General features: G+C 39.4%; 3 protein-coding genes across 7 annotated transcripts; all 3 read right to left on the bottom strand.

Moving 5' to 3' along the window:
• Window positions 1-9,340: 9,340 nt before the first annotated feature.
• Window positions 9,341-9,817, bottom strand: LOC137824738 (uncharacterized). The gene has a single exon (XM_068630410.2). It carries the CDS (start codon window positions 9,815-9,817, stop codon window positions 9,341-9,343), a length of 477 nt encoding a protein of 158 aa, XP_068486511.2.
• A 4,147-nt stretch (window positions 9,818-13,964) lies between these two features.
• On the bottom strand, window positions 13,965-15,661 carry LOC137825942 (putative inactive dual specificity protein phosphatase-like At4g18593). 2 transcript variants are annotated; one of them, XM_090294399.1, is made up of 3 exons: window positions 15,522-15,661; window positions 14,391-14,661; window positions 13,965-14,300 (listed from the first exon to the last, which is right to left on the bottom strand). In XM_090294399.1, exons 2-3 carry the CDS (start codon window positions 14,623-14,625, stop codon window positions 14,146-14,148), a joined length of 390 nt encoding a protein of 129 aa, XP_090150525.1. In that variant the 5' UTR covers window positions 14,626-14,661; window positions 15,522-15,661; the 3' UTR covers window positions 13,965-14,145. The 2 variants fall into 2 exon arrangements, with proteins under 2 accessions (XP_090150525.1, XP_090150526.1); XM_090294400.1 differs by lacking the exon at window positions 15,522-15,661 and having other exon boundaries at window positions 14,391-14,767.
• A 642-nt stretch (window positions 15,662-16,303) lies between these two features.
• On the bottom strand, window positions 16,304-18,464 carry LOC150025501 (UDP-glucosyl transferase 73CC6-like). Of its 4 annotated transcripts, none has more exons than XM_090294397.1 (3): window positions 18,251-18,464; window positions 17,206-18,000; window positions 16,304-17,075 (listed from the first exon to the last, which is right to left on the bottom strand). In XM_090294397.1, exons 2-3 carry the CDS (start codon window positions 17,962-17,964, stop codon window positions 16,428-16,430), a joined length of 1,407 nt encoding a protein of 468 aa, XP_090150523.1. In that variant the 5' UTR covers window positions 17,965-18,000; window positions 18,251-18,464; the 3' UTR covers window positions 16,304-16,427. The 4 variants fall into 4 exon arrangements, with proteins under 4 accessions (XP_090150523.1, XP_090150524.1, XP_068487857.2 ...); XM_090294398.1 differs by having other exon boundaries at window positions 18,270-18,464; XM_068631756.2 differs by having other exon boundaries at window positions 17,194-18,000; window positions 18,270-18,427.
• Window positions 18,465-20,037: the final 1,573 nt, after the last annotated feature.

Raw genomic sequence — 20,037 nt, 5'->3', positions numbered from 1 at the left:
GCTTTTGCGCTACCCGCTTTCGTAAAAAACGCGGTGGCATTTTTGAAATTATTTTGATTTACGAATGCGGCTATTTGTATAGCCGCATTTGTAAATCAAAGCGCTTGATTTACGAATGCGGCTATTTGTATAGCCGCACTTGTAAATCAAAATATTTTGATTTACGAATGCAGTTTTATCTTTAGCCGCATTCGTAAATCATTTTTTACCCTAAATGTTGAAGCGCACCACACACAATTTCATACTTTCTTTCTCGTCTTTGCTTTCGTATCGTGTTTGCGCTCTGAGCTCATCTCCTTCTGTTGCATCTGCATTCCATTTGTGCCAATGTAAGTTTCTTGGTCTCGAAGCATTATTTCATTGGCTGACATTCGTTGCTTCGTCGCTGCTTCCCTATTCCGCCGTCGCCGTTGTTGGCGCTCGTGCCACTCTTCATGTATAAATTTTTTTCGTTTTTCTTACATTTTGGTTTCTTGCATTGCTCAGTACTCTTTCATTGCCTTCGTGGGTTCTTGTGGGTTTTTTGGTTTGCTCCGTCGCTGCTTCCCTGTCCGCCGCCGCTTCCGCTGTCGTTGTTGGCGCTCCCGTGCCACTCTTCATCAACGTTGCCTTCACACAAGATTGGCGGTGTTTTAAATTTTTTGAACTTTTTTTTAATGTTTTGGCATATACAAGTGCGGCTATAAGAAATAGCCACACTTATAAATGGTATTTTCAAGTGCGGCTATATAGCCGCACTCTTATCTCTTTGATTTACAAGTGCATGCTGATCAAATGAGGCTATACAACTGCTTTTATAAATTTAAAATAGTCGCATTCGTTTCGTCTTTGTGCACTAGTGTTGTGTCTTCTTCTCTTTTAGTCTTATCTTGAGTGCATTCTTGGACTCTCAAGTGGCGGCAACTACACTCATCTTGAAGCCTTTCATCCTTCAAGTGGCGTGCACAAATCCAAGAGCTCCAACCACATAAGTTTCCTAGTTCTTTTCATCTTCTTCATCCATTTCCATTCCAAAACAAACTCTAAAACATGTCTTTGGTGTTTCTTGTCTTTTCAATTGGTAGAACTAGTTTGTTTTCTGTTTTTATTTGGTAGTTTCTTTTAGTTTGTTGTTCTTGTGGTTTTGGTTGTGTTTCCTTGTGTTTTAATCGGTTCATTTGCGTTCATTCTTGTTTTAATCGGTTCATATGCCATAATATGGGTTTCTATATGAGTTTGGCTTGGGTACTTATGTTTTGGTGAGTTCTTGAATGTTAAGAACATTGATCCAATTCTTAAAAAGTGCCTAATCATATTCTAACTCTTGTTGAATCCATAACATGTTCATATCATATCCCTATAATGTTATTGGAATCACATCATGTGGTATCATGAGTCTTAGGTTTGTTCTTATGTGTGTTTGAGTTGTTTTGGCACTTTTAATTCAAGAACTTGACATTCTTGTTGTTACCTTTCTGTTTTAGGTTTATTTTTTAGTTTTCTTGCTGTTTTCTTGTTCTAATCACTTTGTGTTTGTGTCATTTTGGTTTTTTAATCCTTATAAGTTTTGTCATAGTCATGTTTCTCCAAAAATGTTATCAATTATATGTAGTCCTTTTGTTGATAATTTTTGTTTCTTGATTTTGTTTTGAGTACAGTTTTATGTGTTTGTTTTCTTGATCCTTTGGTGCTTTTTCTTTTTAGTTTTGAGTTCATACTTGTGTAATAGACATATACAAGTTCTTAAACATCACTTCTATTATGTCTTTTGAAGTTCTTAATTCTGTTTTTCATTCCAGTTAGGTTTCCTCTGTTTTCTTGAAAACATGCTGAATGTTTCTATTTATTGCAATTTCTTTGCTTACTGGAAAATTCTGAAATTCTGGATTTGAGTTCTTGAAAGTGTTATAAAAAAGTAGAAAGAAGAATTACATCAAAAATCCAAGTACCAAAAAAATGATAAATGAAATACGTCCAGTGTGTAATTCTGGCACAAAAAATACAGTAATCTGGCAGTGATTTTGCAAAATTTATCACAACTAATTGGCTTACTTTTTTTTGTGTAATTCCAGTGCCATTGTTGAGATAAGATCTTGAACTTTCTGTGGTTTAAATTTCATAATCCAGTTTGCATTATACAGTTCCAGATAAATCTGTAAAGTCACGCACAGTTTATTAAAAAAATAAAAATTCCAGTAGTTCTGTTTTTGTTTTCTTCATCTATTCTAGTGCTTTTCTCTAGGTTTCTTTTGTGTGTCATCCTTTAATTGAGTACCTTAATTTTCTTGATTGTCTTTTCTTCACTATTCTTTGTGTTTGTCTTCTATCTTGTATTCCTTTTGATATAGTCTTTCTTGTTTACATCTTTTCTTGCTTGTCTTTTATTGTTCTTTAAGTTTTGTGGTGCATTGGCTTTGAGAAAAAGTGTTTTTGCTTTGACATATTTCATTTGAGAGTTACCGAGACCTCACGAGCAGATTGGTTGAGGGAAGTATTCTTTCTTTGAGTGACTTGAGTGACTTTTAATTTTCAGTACATCACTATAATTGTTCCATTTGCTAACCTTGTTTTTCTTAATATTGTTTGCTATTGTGTTTGTTGTGTTCTTTGTCCAATGGATACATATTCTGTTAGAATGTATGGCTTTAAACTAGAGGGGGCTGAATAGTTTAAAGAGGTTTTTCAAAAACTTTTAAGCCTATAATGAAATTACTTCGAAAATAACTTGATTAAGGAATCAGTTTGTCAAAACACAAAGCAAAAAGCACAGCACCAGAAAAACAATCGGTTGTTTCGCAGAAACAATCGATTGTTTATACCAGTTCACAAATATCAAAACTGAATTTAAAGAGTTAAAGGATAGAGAAAATGCACACAGAGGTTTATACTGGTTCACTCTAAACCCAGAGCTACATCCAGTCTTCCCAGAAACCACTGGGGAATCCACTAAGCAATCAATCCTAGATTACTTACAACACAACCAAAGAAGTGACCTTGATCCCCTCAAGACACACACTTCCTTTGGTCCAGCACAACAACACTAAGAATGTTGATCTTGATCCCTTCAAGAACACACAACACTTCTCAGCAATACACACAAAGTTTCTTTCAAAGATACAAAGGATTACACTTGTTACAGAACAAATCTGAAATCAATACAAGATGAAAATCCTATCTCACACTCTTTGATCAAAATGCAATCTCTAAGCAATTCTCAAGTTTTCAAAATGTCAAAGCTATGAAAAACTCAAATATGTTTTTCTGTATTAAATCAAAGATGTTGTTTGTTACAAAATCTTAACAAACTATTCATTGCATTTAAAGATTGGTCAAAGCATTAAAAACTAGAGCGTAAACAGTTAGAAAATCATTTAATGCTCAGTCAAAGCACAAAACAGTTTTCTGTTATAGTCCCAAAACACACAATCGGTTGTTTCCACGATTCAATCGGTTGTTTTGGTTTGACAGCAAGTCAACCATTTAAAAACAGTTTTCAACCTTTCTAAAAACTCCTAAGTATAAAACAATCGGTTGTTTCGACAAAACAACAGGTTGTTTTTCACTTAGTTTGAAAAACACTTTTCTTTTAAAAGGTTTCAGAATGCTTATGCTTTGGATTCAATCAATAGTGGATTATACATAAAGTCTACCCCAGATCCTATCTAAAAGACAGCTCAGCAACAGCAAGCACATCTAGTCTTTCATCAACCTTCAAAGGGTTTGGATTCTTCAAAGCTTGAACACACTTGGTTCAACATATTCAAGTGCTAAATCTTCCAAACCACATTCTACTCATAAAGCTTATGTTCTTAATGAGTTAAAAGAAGCCAAACGAACCTTTGCTATCAAAGATGAAGCTATGCAAAAGTTGGAAGAAAGATTAGCCATCAAAGATGATGTTATGTAAAAGTTGGAGGAAAGATTAGCAAAAGTTGAATTAAAGCAAGAACGATCCTCACATTCCATCCATGGAAGACATCATTCTCCTAGACATTCTTCCAAAGGTTCTTCCAATGCTCACGGCCATGGAGGCATCACCATCATTCTCATGGAGAAAGCCATCACTGTAAACAAAGACATCACCAAGAAGCAAAGCCTCAACTTCCTTTTGTAAAAGTACCTAACTTTAGTGGTGATAGTGATCCTAATGTGCATTTAGATTGGGAGGCTAAATGTGAACAAGTTTTTCAAGTCTATGAGGTCAATGATGACCAAAAGGTGAAAATAGCCTCTTTAGAATTCATAGATTATGCCATGAAATGGTGGCATAGCATTGTAATGGACATTGGATATAACAAGAGACCTCTCGTGGTTTCTTGGAACGATTTGAAAGAGTGTATACGCCTTAGATTCGTGCCACCACACTTTAGGAAAGACCTATTGTTGAAGCTCCAACGGTTTCAACAAGGCACGCTAAGTGTGGATGCTTATTTTAAGGAGTTAGAAACGCTTTTACTCAAAGTAGACATGGATGAAAGTAAGGAAGCTAAGATAGCTAGGTTTGTGAGTGGTCTAAGAAGGGATATTCAAGATGTTGTTGAACTTCAAGAGTATTCATCTTTGGGATCTTTGGTTCACCTTGCAATGAAGGTTGAATCCCAACTTGCAAAGAAAAATGCTTTCAAAAACTCTCCCAATGATGGCTACTACAACAACTCTTGGAAAAATAAAAAAGTTTTTTCAAACCTTCCTTATAAAGATTCTTCTTTCAACCCTAAGGAGTCTAAGCCTTCTACATCTACTCATATATCACCAATCAAATCGTCTAGTAAAAAATGTTTTAAATGCATAGGATATGGTCACATAGCTTCTAATTGCCCTTCTAAACGTAATATGTTTATACATGATGGGGTAGTAGTTAGTGAGCATTATTCTGAAAACTCTAGACATTCCCAAGTGCGATTGAGAGCGAAAGTCCTTGTGAAGGTGACCTATTGATGATAAGGCGAATGTTGGGAACAATTCCAAAATCTTTGGATGATACCCAAAGAGAAAATATTTTTCACACCCGTTGTCTTATCACCAACAAGTTATGTTCCTTGATTATTGATGGGGGTAGTTGCACTAATGTGGTTAGTACAAGAGTTGTGGAGAAGTTAACCTTACCTACTATCTCTCATACCACGCCTTATAAATTGCAATGGCTTAGTACCGAAGGTGAAATCATGGAATCACATCAACTGTTTTTCGAAGGCTCTCTCTACGTCTTCTCTTCACGCCCTTCGAGCGAGCCCTTATCACCAAAATAAACATTGCTCCCGCCCAACTTCATCCAAACAGATGGGCGTTCGTGAGGGCCTTCGCGATCATGTGCCACTGCCTTGGCCATATGCCAACTTTTTCGAAGCGAAAAGCCCAGGCCAGAAGTTGTGGGTTAGTTTCAACGGAGTTGCTGGGAGGGTGCTGCTAACGCTCTTCCAGTAATCTTACAAGGGTTTCAAGGGGCACTTCTTCAAGCTTCGGTGCAATAGGAGGGACCCTTCCCTCATGGACGAGTTCCCCCTCTACTGGGCAGAGAAACCCAAGCTCAAGAAACCTTGGTGCCTCGAGGACCTGCCTCCACAAGACCGGGAGGTGTGCAACCTCCTCTCTGAACTTCAAGCACCTTTTAACATGGCTGAGCTGCTCAAACTTGAGTTCAGACCTAAGACCCTTAAGGGTTATATTGGTACTTGTTTAACTTTGCTTATGCTCATACCTCTCTGTCTATGCACTATACCTTGTTCAGCTCTTTTATGCTTCGTTTCCTTGCGCAGGTATGGTGTTCAATGCCGAAAAGAGGAGGCATCTAGCTGAGCTGGCCCTCCAACGGAAAGCTGCTTCTGGCCCTTCTGATGTCGATGCCTCGGCTCTTGTTGACACCCCTACCGTGGCTACTTCTGCCCCAAGCCCTTCTGCTCCAGCCCCTGTGGATCATAGGCAAAAGGGGATAGTTGAGGCCATTGCCTCTGAGGACTAGGACACATGTTCAGGCTTGAAGAGGAAAAGGAAAGTTGACGTCGCGGTTCCAACGAACTCTGCCTCAGACGACCGCGCCCCCTCCTTTAGGGAAAACCCTCAAAGTGCCTCTTCTCCTCGTGACATGGTGGTACACGAAGGCGGGGGGAGAGCGCCTCTGGAGGTGCTCACGATGCACCTTCTGCTGCTGGCTTGCCAGCCTTCCTCCAGCGGACCCTTCAATCCTTCCAAGATCGGGAGAGGATGAGAGCATGGTGAAGACCCCCTACAAGAGCATGCACCTCATCGCATCCAGTTTTGTTATGACCAAAGGGCAGGAACTGAGGACTGAGATGCAGGAACTAAGGGAGGCAGCAAGCCAAGATGCCCTCTAGATCAAGAAGCTCAAACAACGCGAAACCGCACTGTATCTGGAGGTGTCAGATCTTCTCTAGACTGACAAAGAGACCAAGAGGCTTTTGTTTGAGAAGTCCCAGGAAACCCTGAGCGCTCACTCGAAGACCTTATCTCTCCGAACTGAGGTCATTGACTTTCAGGAGAAGGCAGAAGATTCGTAGGTTAAGATGGCCAGGCTCGAGGAAAGGGCGACCCAACAGGAGGTACAACTTGGCCAGATGGAGGAAGAGCTAGTTCACAAGGACGAACTCTTCAATCAGACCAAAGAGGAGCTCACTAACAATGTTGTTGATGCCTATGCCACTGGGTTTGAGGATGCCATGGCCCAGGTTGCCTACGCGCACCCTACGGTGGATCTTTCTCAAATCGGCTTGTCAAAGAAGATCGTTGATGGGAAGCTGGTCAATGCCAAGGAGTGACTTCTGTTTGTTGTAATTATTTAACTGCTTGATGAACAATTGTCTCTTTGCAAATATATATGTATAGATTTCTTATATATATATATTTGTTTTCTCTTGTCTTGTTCCCTTTTCGTTGTTAATTGCTTTTCCTGACTTGCTTGGTCTAACAACGCTTTAGGGCCTTTTTGACTTAGGTAGCACGCTTCTTTGCCACTCGTTTGACTTTATTCTTTCTTCGTCGTCTTAGGGTAGAGGCAATGCTTACCCAAGCTCTTACTTCGCCCTATCCTTTGTCAAACAAAGGTAAGGGAGATGTTGCTCTCAACCTTGACTCATGAGGTTAAGGGAGATCTTTAACTAGGTACCGCACCGTTCTCGGCCTTGTCTTACAAGACAAGAGAGACCCTTGGTTGGGGACCATACTGTTCTCGACCTTGTCTTACAAGACAATGGAGAGATTCACTTAGCTGGACTCAACCTTTCCATACAGGGATAAGAGAGACGTGTAATTGGAAACCATACTAACCTTTCCTTACAAGACAAAGAAGAGGTCCTTCTTTCTGACCTCGCCCTAGCCGTATATATGTAGGGGAGGATTTTACCTGGTAACTGCTCTGTTCTCGACCTTGGCGTTCCCTCACAAGAGAAGGGCTTACTAAGAACCATACCGCTCCCAGTCTTGGTGTTTCTAACCCAAAGGAGATGATTACTTTGTTTACTGACCTCGTCCTCACCATCTAGGGCAGGGGGGATTTTAACTGGTGAACCATTTGTCTCGACCTCGACATTCCCACGCAAGAAGGAGGCTCACTAGGAACCATACTATTCCCAATCTTGGTGTTTCTAACCCAAGGGAGAGGTTCGTTAACTGACCTCGTCCTTGCCATCTAGGGCAAGGGAGGATTTTAACTGGTGAACCATACTTTTCTCGACCTTGGCGTTCCCACGCAAGAGGGAGGCTCACTATGAACCATACTATTCCCAATCTTGGTGTTTCGAACCCGGAGAGGTTCATCTGTTGCACTGTACAAAATACTTACAAGAATATCTCTTTAATTGAAATTTTATTGGATGATCTCGTTAAAAAACCCTTATAAGGAAAAAAGAGTGTCCCCTAAAGACTGTGTACAATGCAATAATTCAACTGAAATAAAACTTAAGGTTGGTCGCGTTCCACGTATGAGGGATTGCTCCACCTTCTAAAGTCTCAAGCTGGTATGCTCCATTTCCAAGGGCCTCTGTCACACGGAAGGGACCAGTCCACTTGGGAGACAACTTGTTTTCTAGCTGGTATGGGTGGGCCTTTCGCATCACCAGGTCGGTGACCTGGAACTGCCGAGGTCTCAGCTTGGAGTTGTACTTATACTTCAGCCTTGATTCTTGCTTCTTCCTTGAATTCATCCAATAAGTCCAGGTTCACCTTTCATTCTTCGTTGGATTCTTCAGCCACGAAGTTCTGGAAACGTGGTGAGCTATCCTGGATTTCTACAGGAATCATTGCGTCCGAACCATACACCAAGCTAAAGGATGTTTCTTTGGTAGTGGACTAGGGAGTGGTGTGGTAAGCCCACACAATTCTAGGAACCTCCTCTGCCCAGATCCTTTTGGTTTTCTCCAGCCTTCTCTTCAGACCTCTGAGCAGAACTCGGTTGGCAGACTTGACCTGCCCGTTCATCTGGGGGTGTTCGACTGATGCAAACACCTGCTTTATACTAAGTTATGTACACAACTTGCCCAATTGTTGGCTCGCAAACTGGGTGCCATTATCGGACACCAATCGTTTTGGGACTCCAAAGCGGCATACTATGTTCTTCCACACAAAGTGTTGGACCTTGTGGATTGTGATCTACGCTACTGGCTCAGCCTTTATCCACTTTGTGAAGTATTCTATGGCAACCACGAGGTACTTCATCTGTCGTACCGCTAAAGGGAAAGGCCCCAGAATGTCGATCCCCCAGGTATGGAACGACCATGGGCTATAGATCGACCTCAGCTCTTTTGGGGCGCCTTGTGATAGTCAGCATGTTGTTGGCACTGCTTACACCATTGTGCATACCTCGTACAGTATTCCCTCATAGTTGGCCAATAATATCCTACGCGAACGGCCTTCGACGAGAGAGCTCGGCCGCTGATGTGATTCTCGCATATCCCTTCGTGAAGCTCTGCCATAATGCGCGTGCACTGCTCACCACTTACGCATATCAAGGTAAGGTGAGTAAACCCATGTCTAAACAAATCCTTGTCGATCAGGGTGTATTTGCTCAAATTCTTCTTGACTACTCTGGCCTTTGTGGGTTCCAACGGGAGTATCCCATCAGCCAAGTAGCGTCGGTAAGGTGTCATCCAAGTTTTGCCTCCTTCAACTACACAAACTTGCATTGACTTTTCCCCTGCTAACGCGTATGTGCCTATTCTAGGCGTTTTTAGGGTTTCTTGAGTCAACGACCGATGACTTCTCTTAACACCTTCTGAGGTGCTTATCTGTTGGACCTCCACTATGACATCTGTGATGGTTTGAGGTGTCTCAGGGTCTCCTGAATGACTGTCCTCTGCCTGCCCCCCTTGCCTGAACTGGCGAGCTTTGCTAGCAAGTCAGCTCGGGCATTCTATTCTCGAGGGACATGTACTAACTCGAACACTGCGAAAGTCTCCTTTAGGATCTGGACATACTGAAGGTTTGCAGCCATCTGGGGGTCCTTGGCCTGGTACTCTTCTGTAACCTGCTCTGTTACCAACAGGGAGTCACTCTTCGCCATCAAACTCTTCGCCCCCATCTCTTTAGCTAGCAGCATTCCAGCTATCAAGGCCTCGTACTCTGCCTGGTTATTACTGGCCTTGAAAGCAAACCACAGGGCCTGCTCGATCAACAACCCATTTGGTCCTTCAAAGATGACACCAGCTCCGCTACCCTGTTGGTTAGAGGATCCATCTATGAAGAAGACCCACCTGAAACCTCCTTCCTTTTGGTGTGTGGCTGTTGAGGAGAGCTCTACTACGAAGTCAGCATAAACCTGGCCTTTGATACATCCTTTGGGTTTGTACTGCACATCGAACTCTGATAGCTCCACCGCCCAGCGCACCATTCGTCATGCCACATCAAGCTTCTGTAAGACCTTGCGAATGGGCAGGTCTGTCATCACTATCACGGTGAAGCTCTGGAAGTAGTGGTGAAGTCTTTTCGCTAAAAAACTACCGTCAAAGCTGCATTCTCTATGGCCTGATACCTCACATCAGGCCCTTGCAATACTTTACTCACGAAATATATCGCGCTTTGTACCTAGTCCTACTCCTGGATCAGGACCGAATTGATCGCCTGATCCGTGACTGCGAAGTACAAGCGAAGCGGGGTGTCTGGTTGTGGATTGCATAATACTAGTGGGTTGGCCAAGTATTCCTTCAATTTGAGGAAGGATTCCTCACACTCCTTGGTCCAGACGAACCTGTTATTCCTCTTGAGGCATTGGAAATAAGGATGCCCCTTATCTCCCCCTGCTGACACGAATCTAGACAAAGCGACAATCCGCCCTGTCAGCTGCTGCACCTCCTTCACTAAGATTGGGCAACACACTTCTCAGGGTTCGCCCCTATCCCACACTCAGTGAGTAGGAAACCTAAGAACTTGCCTGCCTCTACCCACAAACACACATTTTTCAGGGTTCAACTTCAGCGCGTACTTAGTTATTGTGGTAAATAACTCTTCCAAATCAAAGGCGTGTTGATTTCTCGCCTAGGAGTTGACCACCATGTCGTCCACATACGCTTGAACATTTTGTCCTATCATGGACGCAAGTACTCTGTCCATCAACCGCTGGTAGGTCGCCCCTGCATTCTTGAACCCAAAAGGCATCACTTTGTAATAGTAAAAAGAAAGCTTTGTTATGAACGTTGTCTTGCACTCGTCCCTAGGATGCATCTTGATCTGGTTGTACCCGAAGAAAGCATCCAGGAAGCTAAGAAGTCTGCATCCTGAGGCACTGTCTCCTGTTGGGGTCGTTGTCGTCAGGGCCCCTTGCAGCTCTTGCAGGTAGTCCTTCAAGAAATCGCTCCTTATCAGTTCGTCCAACTAGAATCCCAATGCCAGACAGTTGCACAGGTTGTGGCCAGAGGTTTGGTGGAACTCGCACCAAGCGTTTTTGCTGGACCCTAGCCTCTTATCGGTCTTTGGTGGAGACTTTAATCTGTCGGCCACGTTGGGGATGGAAATCAGCTACTTAAGGTCCACCCGAGAATTGTATATGGTGGGGGCGTTTTCTCTCATGCGTGCCCTGGTCTGGGGCTTCCTTGCTTCGTATGATGGTTGTGCTCCCGGGGCTTTCTTCTTCGTTGTGGCCTCATGTACCCTCATAGGCTGAGGACGACCAGCTCCTCGAAGTCGGACTAGGCCGACGCGACCGCACTTTTCGGTGACCTCTCCTCCTGCGATGATGTGGGCCACAGCTCGACGTCTAATCTCGCAGAAGGTCATAGGGCGACATCTTATCAGTGAATCACTGAAGGGTCCTGGCAGCACTCCCTTCCTGAAGGCATGCACCGTCATGTCTTCGTCCTTCGTGTGCAGCTTCACCACCTGTACCCCGAATCTGTTTAGGAAATCTTTCAATGACTCTCCTTAGCATTGCCTTACGTCGAAAAGATCGTAAGAGACTAGAGGGGGAGCTCGGTTAACAATGTATTGTTCTCTGAATAGCGTTGAGAATTGATTGAACGACGTAATGTGTCTGTCAGGAAGACTAACGAACCAGTTCAATGTTGTGCCTGACAGCGTACTCATGAACAGCTTACAGTGCACGACGTCGGAGCCTCCTGAAAGCATCATCTGGGTGTGGAAAACTGTGATATGAGCCTCTAGGTTCTCTACACCTGTGAAGGTGACCTTCGTGCCCATGAATGTGGCTGGTATCACAATGTCCATGATCGCCTAAGAGAACGGCATGGGGCGAGCCCTAACTGGCATGGGTGGGGCCCGCTCATCGACCATACGTTCTCCTACATGTTGTAAACTCCTGCGTAGTTCCTCATTGTTTCTGCGCAGCTCTTCGTTGCTTGCTTGCGACGCGGCCAGGTTGACCTGGAATTGATCTTGATCAACTCTGGACGTCGCTACCGCCTGCTGAAGGGCACGTATGGTCTCCATGAGCTGTTGCATGGTGACGTTGTCCCCTCCTTCTGTTGCGACTGATCCTTGCCTCATGTTCCTCATGTTGCTAGTTGGCTCTCAACACGATTATGAATGAGACCTAGTTTTATCGTGCCCTACGGTGGGCTCCAAATGTTCTCGCCGGTTGACTCGGCCGCCATTGACTTCAAAGGCAGATGGTGGCTCCTCCTATCTCCTGGTGGTTTACGCTCTCTCCTTGGGTAGGTGAGAGTGGCTCCGCTGAAACAGAGGGGGCCCTACTTGTTGATTGCACTCTGACGATCAAGTCAGTACTGGGCTAAGAAACAATAAGTGTGTAAAGCAGTTTCAGTCTTAGAAACGGCGTACCTTTTCTAGGGTTCTTACCACCCTTTATATAGGTTGTAATTAGGTCAACTCCCTATCCCTCAAGGATCTTTCCTTAAGTGGAATTAGGGTTCGCTGGAGAGGCCTCTTGCGGCGTGTTGCACAAGCTTAGCGCAGCCGCAGCACAAGACTTGCCTCTTCTGCAGTGCAATCTTTCTAACAGTATAGTCGTCGGGGTACCAACTCATGTACCAGTGTTGCGGCATCATCTGTTCTGTGGGTGCCCTAATTATTCACGTGTCATGCATGCAGTCTTTCCCTGGAAACCCTAACCCTTACGGGCCTTAGCGCCTCCAGGGAACACTTGCTTGTGCCGTACCCAAATGTACTATACACACCCCATGCATGATTCTCTTGTGATTTAGGTCTTTCTGGTATTTGGGTGTTAACTCACGTTAACTCATACTGTTTGTGGAGGCCAGCTTATATGGCCCATTATTACGGTTGGATCACTGAGGTCCAATGTCGACATCTGACATCGACCTTTTCTTCAGCCGATGTCTGAGGTCTGGCCAATAATGTTGTATTCTAACTATTCTCTATAACTTTTGACTCATGGTAAGGTAAACGTTCAATTCAACAAAAAGTTTTATTACTAGTCATATGATATGAGACACAAAATTAAGGATTTTTAATTCCCAAAGTAAAAGCTCATACTCATTCTCGATACCCGACACATGAAATTTGTGTTTTGTTATTGTTTCGATAATGTAAAGGGTATACTCATACCACACCCGTAACCACTCAAATATTTATTAAATAATATTTCTTAAAAAATAAAAATTAAAACAAAAAATAAACATAATATTATCAAGAATTTAATGTTTAACATATTTTATTTTCTTAAATTTAAAAGAACACATTTTTTTCTTCAATATAAAATAAATTGAAGAAATTACAATAATTTTAAAATAGAGTATCAAATAAACTAATTTTTTTTAATAATTTAAAGCGGATACACGACAAGTATGTTGGTACATACTCATCTCCTACCCAAAACTAATTTTAAAAATTTGAATGTTATCCGTACAATATCAATCTAAATATTTTTTTCATTAACACGAAGACAAGTTAAAACAATATCAGTGAATATTAGTTTATTTGTCATTTAGATATAGATATATGGAATAGATATATGGGTTAAACGAAGTTAAAGTAGTTCATTGTGCTCAATAGCAAACATAGTATCGTCCATAGATGGTCAGCCAACATAATGGTCACTCGCCGGAGAAGAGCGACTCCGATCTTGGGATCACATCAGTGATCAAGGGACATGACAGCACCCAGAGAGCAAAAGCATTACAGCAAGTACTATTCTTCTCAGAAAGAAAAAGGATGAAACTCGCGGCTGCACATATCTTGCAGTGAAAACCTATTTCACTTGACAACGTGTAGGATTTGTTGTATGTATCAAAACATACAAAGGATTCGCTGTTCATAATGATCAAGAATAAAGAAAGAAGATATTAAGTAATAAAAGATATAATCCTTGATTGTTAGCTATACATTTTTCCCTAGATTATCGAAACATGTCTTCGATATTAACTATACATATTTCCCTCTTTACATTGTATAGTATCTTTAACAAAACTATACAGTTAATAGTGGCTCCTTAGTTATTCCAGTATTAAAATTCGTATCCCTCTACCTGATACAAACTACATTGTATTTTTACTTTTCATGCCATTCATTTCATGTAAGCATGCTGAAAAAACAAAGTTTAATGGTGAAAAAAAAACTTATTTTGCATATTATTACTATAAAAACAAAGTTTTAATCAATAACAAGCATGGAGTTGAACAATACAATCTTCCAAGCTAAGCTGCCATTGTGTTTTGTTCAGAAAAAGAAGAAGCTTCATTTTTTTTTCAAGCTCTGGTCTTCTGGAAAATCTGCAAGTTGATTGATTTACATATAGCACTCATCTAATCTGCTTTTATGCAGCTGAAATGCAGGGTTAATCCAGGCTCCACAGCTGCACTGCATACCCGCCCAGTTGAAATTACCCAAACGAGCATTGCAACCCATACATAGAAGTTTATCCCCCACATTACCTTCTTGTACTTTCAAGCCAATCCATATATCCAGTGTTAGTATGAAGTTTGACATTATTTTATGGCAAGTAAAATATATGAGGGAAATTTTACACGTACCTGCTTCCATCCATTTCATCGGCTCAACAAATATTGAAGTGCAATCAACTGGTTGCGGTTCCGCTTCCCAGGCTTCACTGCTTCTCTTTTTCCACTTGAAGCTTAATTCTCCTTTCCCGCGCTCATGGGAAACTATATTTTCTTCTGAAGCAACAATTCTTCTGCATTTCTTACACCGGTATATAAGTTGAGATTTGGTCGTGGCTTCCGTCCGAGAGCTACTAGCTTCAGCCATTTGTATTGAATAATCAAATGATATTTGATTTATACACTGCAAATTTATAAGCAAAAGAGTGTAATGAAAGAATTTGATGTCCAAAACTCCCAGACAATTAAAACTGCAATTAGCATGTAGTGTCGTATAACAATTTTCACCACAGCAATCTTCTTCAGGAACACTAACTGGATTTGCTTCTGGGTATAATTACTTTGAAGTTCGTATGAAACATATCGAAAAACACAGAGTTCATACACCTTAAGTCAGCCAGCATGCATGATGCATCTCAAACCGAATCAGAAGATTAAAATGAACACCTCACAGGACAAACAGAAAGTCCTATAAAGTTGTTAGATCAAATTAATAGCAGTAGAGACATATCAAATAGTAACTAAACGAAAAGAATTTAGTACCCCTACCATGAAGCAATCAGCACAGGTTCAAACCAATGGACCCACTATGAAGGTATATCCAAAATCAAGAGAAAAAAGGACAAAAAGTAATACAGCTAATGAAAGAGAGCCAAAATTCAGAGTTTGTGAATAATAACTTTGTTCTTCTTAACATAGGAATGCTTACACCAAAGTACTTATACCAAGTAATACAACTCAAACAGAGTAACAAACTCATAACAGACAAGTAGCTCTCATTCCTTACACACCCAAAGTTGGCGTTTTATCAAACACTTAGTATGCACTAACATCAAGTTAAATTAACAAACCCAACAAACATATCAAGCGTCTCACAGTATTGACAGCATTCAACTCCGATTTGCAAAAATTTAAATTCATTTCCACACGGGAGCGAGTCATAGATAATAAGAACAAACCATCAGAGAAATTAAGAAGATAAACACATGTATCTGATATCCTTACAATTTATAAAAAAAAAACACAGAAAGGGAAGAGGGTTACCAATGAATCTTTTCCTCTAATATCTCTGATTTATGATTCCACCCCAAAAACCTTAATCTTTACAGTGTTGTTGAGTTGAGCGAATATCAATTCACTCTACATTTTGAAGGGTAAAATATGTTTTTGTTTAAGTAGTACACCAAGAAAAAAAAATTTAATATAATAAGTTTAATTCTATTAGTTTCTTGTTTCAATTTCATTAAAGTTCTGTTAAATGGGCATAAGAAAGTATTATTTTGTGAAAAGAAACAAATGTCAAGAGTTAAATAAAAAGCGAAGGGTTACAGAAATAAGAATATTTACTGGATAAAAGTTTATTTGAGACTATTAACAGTACAAAACATATATTTGATATTGTTTATAATAATATAATAATATTTTTAATTAAAAAATAAAATAAAATAAATAAAATATTAATTTATTTAAAGTGTGAAGTGTATGTTTTTATTGTTGAGAGTTGTAATATATCAATACCCTATTTATTATGATGTGAAAAAACTTTTCGTTGAAGAATGCGTAATTTTATTTTGTTTTCGAGTATTTTTTGTGAAGTGTCATTTTCGTTTGTTCTATTTTGCAGTAAGGTTGGTGTGGAATTGGTTTCATGTACTATGCTAGATTCACCGACTTAAGTAGAGTTCGTGAATAAATCTTTTTTAATTAAACAAGTTTTACTTTATTTACTTCTATCATCATTTAATATCCACTTCCTCTTCTGAAAAAAGACATTTTTATTTTACTTAAAACGCAAATGTCTATCTATATCCCCTGCAAAGAAAAAATAAACATAAATAATATGTTTTTGGTTTAACTGGTTGAAATATCTTGTTAAAAGAAATTGGGACGAAATATAACCTAAATTCGAAAGAAAAGAGTCCCTAATAAAATAAAACATTGACATGAACCTTAAACATTCATCTCTTTGATTGATTGAAGAAGGGCTGTGACATGATCATAAGAGGATCCACCTTCTTGAACAGCTTTGTGTGCTTTTTCCTTTAATTCATGCACTCGTTTTGTGAAGAAACCTCCTTCATCCTTCATCACCTTCCTCACAGCACTCTCAATTCTTTCCCAGCCCACCACCTTCCTCCTCGCATCATAGGGTGACATGCTCCATTCCCAAACCCCCACAGGCTCCCCAACCCCATGCACCTCAGTCACCAACTTCTCACACAGAAAATGGTCACCAAACCTAGGCATGGTCATCATAGGCACCCCCTCACAAATCCCCTCCACCACTGAATTAGCTCCACAATGTGTTAGGAACCCTCCAATCGCAACATGCTTCAATATCAAACCCTGTGGAACCCAACCTCTCACTACCATCCCTCTCTCATTTTCCCTCATCCTTTCTTCCAACCCATGCACCCACCCATCATCATTTACATTCTTTGGAAGCACAAGAAGGAAATTCTGCCCTGAGGCCTCCATCCCTCTTGCTATCTCCAAATATTGCTCCTTGCTCAGACCACCCAAGCTTCCAAAACATATGTACACCACTGATTTCGCTTCCTTTGAACTAAGCCAGTTCAGGCACTCATGCTCACCAACCTGAAATTATCACAAAAGATACATATTCATAACAAAATGGTAAATAATCCTCCTTTTCTCCATGTAAAAATTGGATATTCATCCATTTTCTCCAAACAAGTGTACAGTGAAACACTACTTTGTCGCTTACATGATTCTTCTGTGATGACGAGCCTCTTCTGTGGTAATAATCCAGCATAAGGGAGAGTTCGCCAACGTGCCACACTTTAACGCCAGTGAGCTTCTGGAAGTACTCGCTGTACCCATCTTCGAGCTCTGCAAAGGTGTTCACAATAACCCCAGCAGTGTTTTTTTCCTTGGCGTGTAGCCAACAGCGAGCCATGGTGCCAAAGCTGGTTGACCAAGGGTCAAAATTAAGTGTGACATGGTGGGGGAGATCACCAGGGACAACAAAAGGAAGCGAAGAATCCGAAGGCAACACTTGGGGGTGGCAATTGTTGATCGCCTCAGCAACGCAAAGAGCGAAGATGGGGGTGGGGCTGAAAACCACTCTGGGGATGTTGAGTGTGGAAGCGAAATTCCATGGAAACATTATATCAGAAATCAAAACATGAGGAGGGTTTTGCTGCAGAAAGGTTTCTATCTGGGGTTTGAGACTGTGTGTGGCCTTCCATATCTTGTAGGCGGTTTGGTTGTCTTCTGCAGAGGATATGTTCTGGAGGGTAGAAGAAAGACCAGCTTGGTCGGAGGGGAAGTTGAAGGTATGAACGTTGAGATGTTTTGGGATGAATTGATGGTTTAAAGGGGTGGTGAGAATGGTAACATGGTGGCCACGAAAGGCTAAAACTTGAGCCAGATTGATCTGTGGGTTCATGTGTCCCGGAGCTGGAAATGGGAGGATGTAGAGCTTTAGAGAACTTGATTCTGCCTCTGAAAATAAGCCTTCCATCTCTTAGATTTCTCCTTCTCAATTGTTTCTGCACACCTGTTTGTGTAGCATAGACAAAACAGATCATACCAGTTGTGTAAAGAATTTGTCAAAGCTTGTTTAGTTGTGATGAAATATGTGTGGATTGGATTCCATGCATGCTTAAAATCCAAGTTTTTTTTCATTGGTGAAATCTAACAATCCTAAACAAGAAGAAACTTAGAAATCAAAAGAAATTAGCTTAAATTTAACTGATAGGTAACAATTAAGAAGAAGAAATGTTGTGTAGAAAGGAAGAGAGATTTACCAATAGAGAAGAGGATTACCAATAGAGAAGAGGATCTATGGCTTGTGATGTGTGTTGAGTTAGGTGAGTGGAATAGATTTTGAAGGTGGGTAAGAGGAGGAGGACACCAAGTTTTCTCAGAGTGACATGTATCTGATTATCTGATTGAGTTCTATTATTGTCTGTGCCAATCTCAATGTTCTTCTCACTCTTATGCATTCTTTATTTATTTCTTATTTCGAGGTAAGAGGAGGGAGTGGTAGTTATTATGTTTCTTTCACTATTTTGAAAGCGGGTGGGGAGTGAATGAGAGAGAAGGTGGAAGTACTTTTTCATTCTTTACATAAGTTTATCTAAAGATTTGTACTCATTTCATATAAAATTCTTGGCATACATTTTATTATAATATAGTATACAAAATTAAATATTATATAAATTTATTTAACAATTTAATAATAAAAATAAATTTGTAAACTTTATTTTATATTTTTTAATAACAAAAATAAATTTGGAAATTTACATTTTACATCAGTGTCACATCGATCACAAATCTCAATAAATCATTATCACAAATTCAGTTTATCATCCTTTAATCCAAACAACCTCACATATCCTTACACATCATCTCTAATCCTCACAAATTCACTTTCTCCCATCCCCACAAATCCTCTTCACAATCCAAACATCAATGACATGTGACTTTCTATGGATACCATGGTGTGTTTACTTGTGCAACTCATAGGAATTAATTTAAATATATAATATTTATAATATAAATTTAATTTCAAAAAAATAAAAGAATTGAAAATGATAACAAATAATATATATAAAAATTTATTATTATATATTTTAGAACAATAATTACACATCAGAAATAAAAAAAATAACATATATCATCATAATTTGGTTGTTTGAAAAATATATTTGTTCATTAATTTTATGACTCATCATTATAAATAGAGTAACATGATCTTATAACTTCAAAACATAGATATGAAGACCACTTGTGTTTGAAACATAATTAACAAACAAATCATTTATATGTAAAATAGTAAATTTTATATTAGATTTATAATAATATCATTTAAGATCTCAACAATTAAAAGACAGTGAACATATTTTACTCTTTTGTTAACTTGATAAATTATTACTTAACACTACATTACACGTAATATGTCAGTTTTCAATAAAATCAAGCTCATAATTCGTAAATGAATAATAATAAATTGATACAAAATATTTAAAAATAAATTAATGTTTTTTAAATTCAAATATTGGTACAGATCACACTTGAAAAGGAAATGATCCGTCATAACTTAATAAATTATTATTTAACACTGAACGGAAATTTAAAGCTTCCAATAAAACCAAATAAACAATTTGTAGATGAGCAATAATAATAATTAAAAACATTATTCCATAAAATAATTCAATAATATAAAAGACAATTGATGCAAAATATTTTAAAACAAATATATTATTTTTCAAATTCAAATATTAGAACATATCTCAACTATTGAAAGAGAATGAACATATGTAACCTTATAATAACTTACTAAATTATCATTTAACATTACCTAAAACTTTTCAGTTTCCAATAAAACCAAACATATAATTCATAAATGAGTAATAATAATAAAAAATAATTAAAAAATATGATACAATAAAATAACTAAATATTTTAAAATGGTAATTGATACAAAAATATTTAAAAATGAATTTACTATTTTTCTAAATTCAAATATTGGAACACATCCCAATAACGGTGAGAGAAAGAGAGTGAATAAATATAACATTTTTTAAGTCCT

Source organism: Phaseolus vulgaris, chromosome 8 (genome assembly GCF_051622355.1).
Source record: "Phaseolus vulgaris cultivar YP4 chromosome 8, ASM5162235v1, whole genome shotgun sequence".
Lineage (NCBI taxonomy): Eukaryota > Viridiplantae > Streptophyta > Magnoliopsida > Fabales > Fabaceae > Phaseolus > Phaseolus vulgaris.
This window is presented reverse-complemented; position numbering and strand designations above follow the sequence as displayed.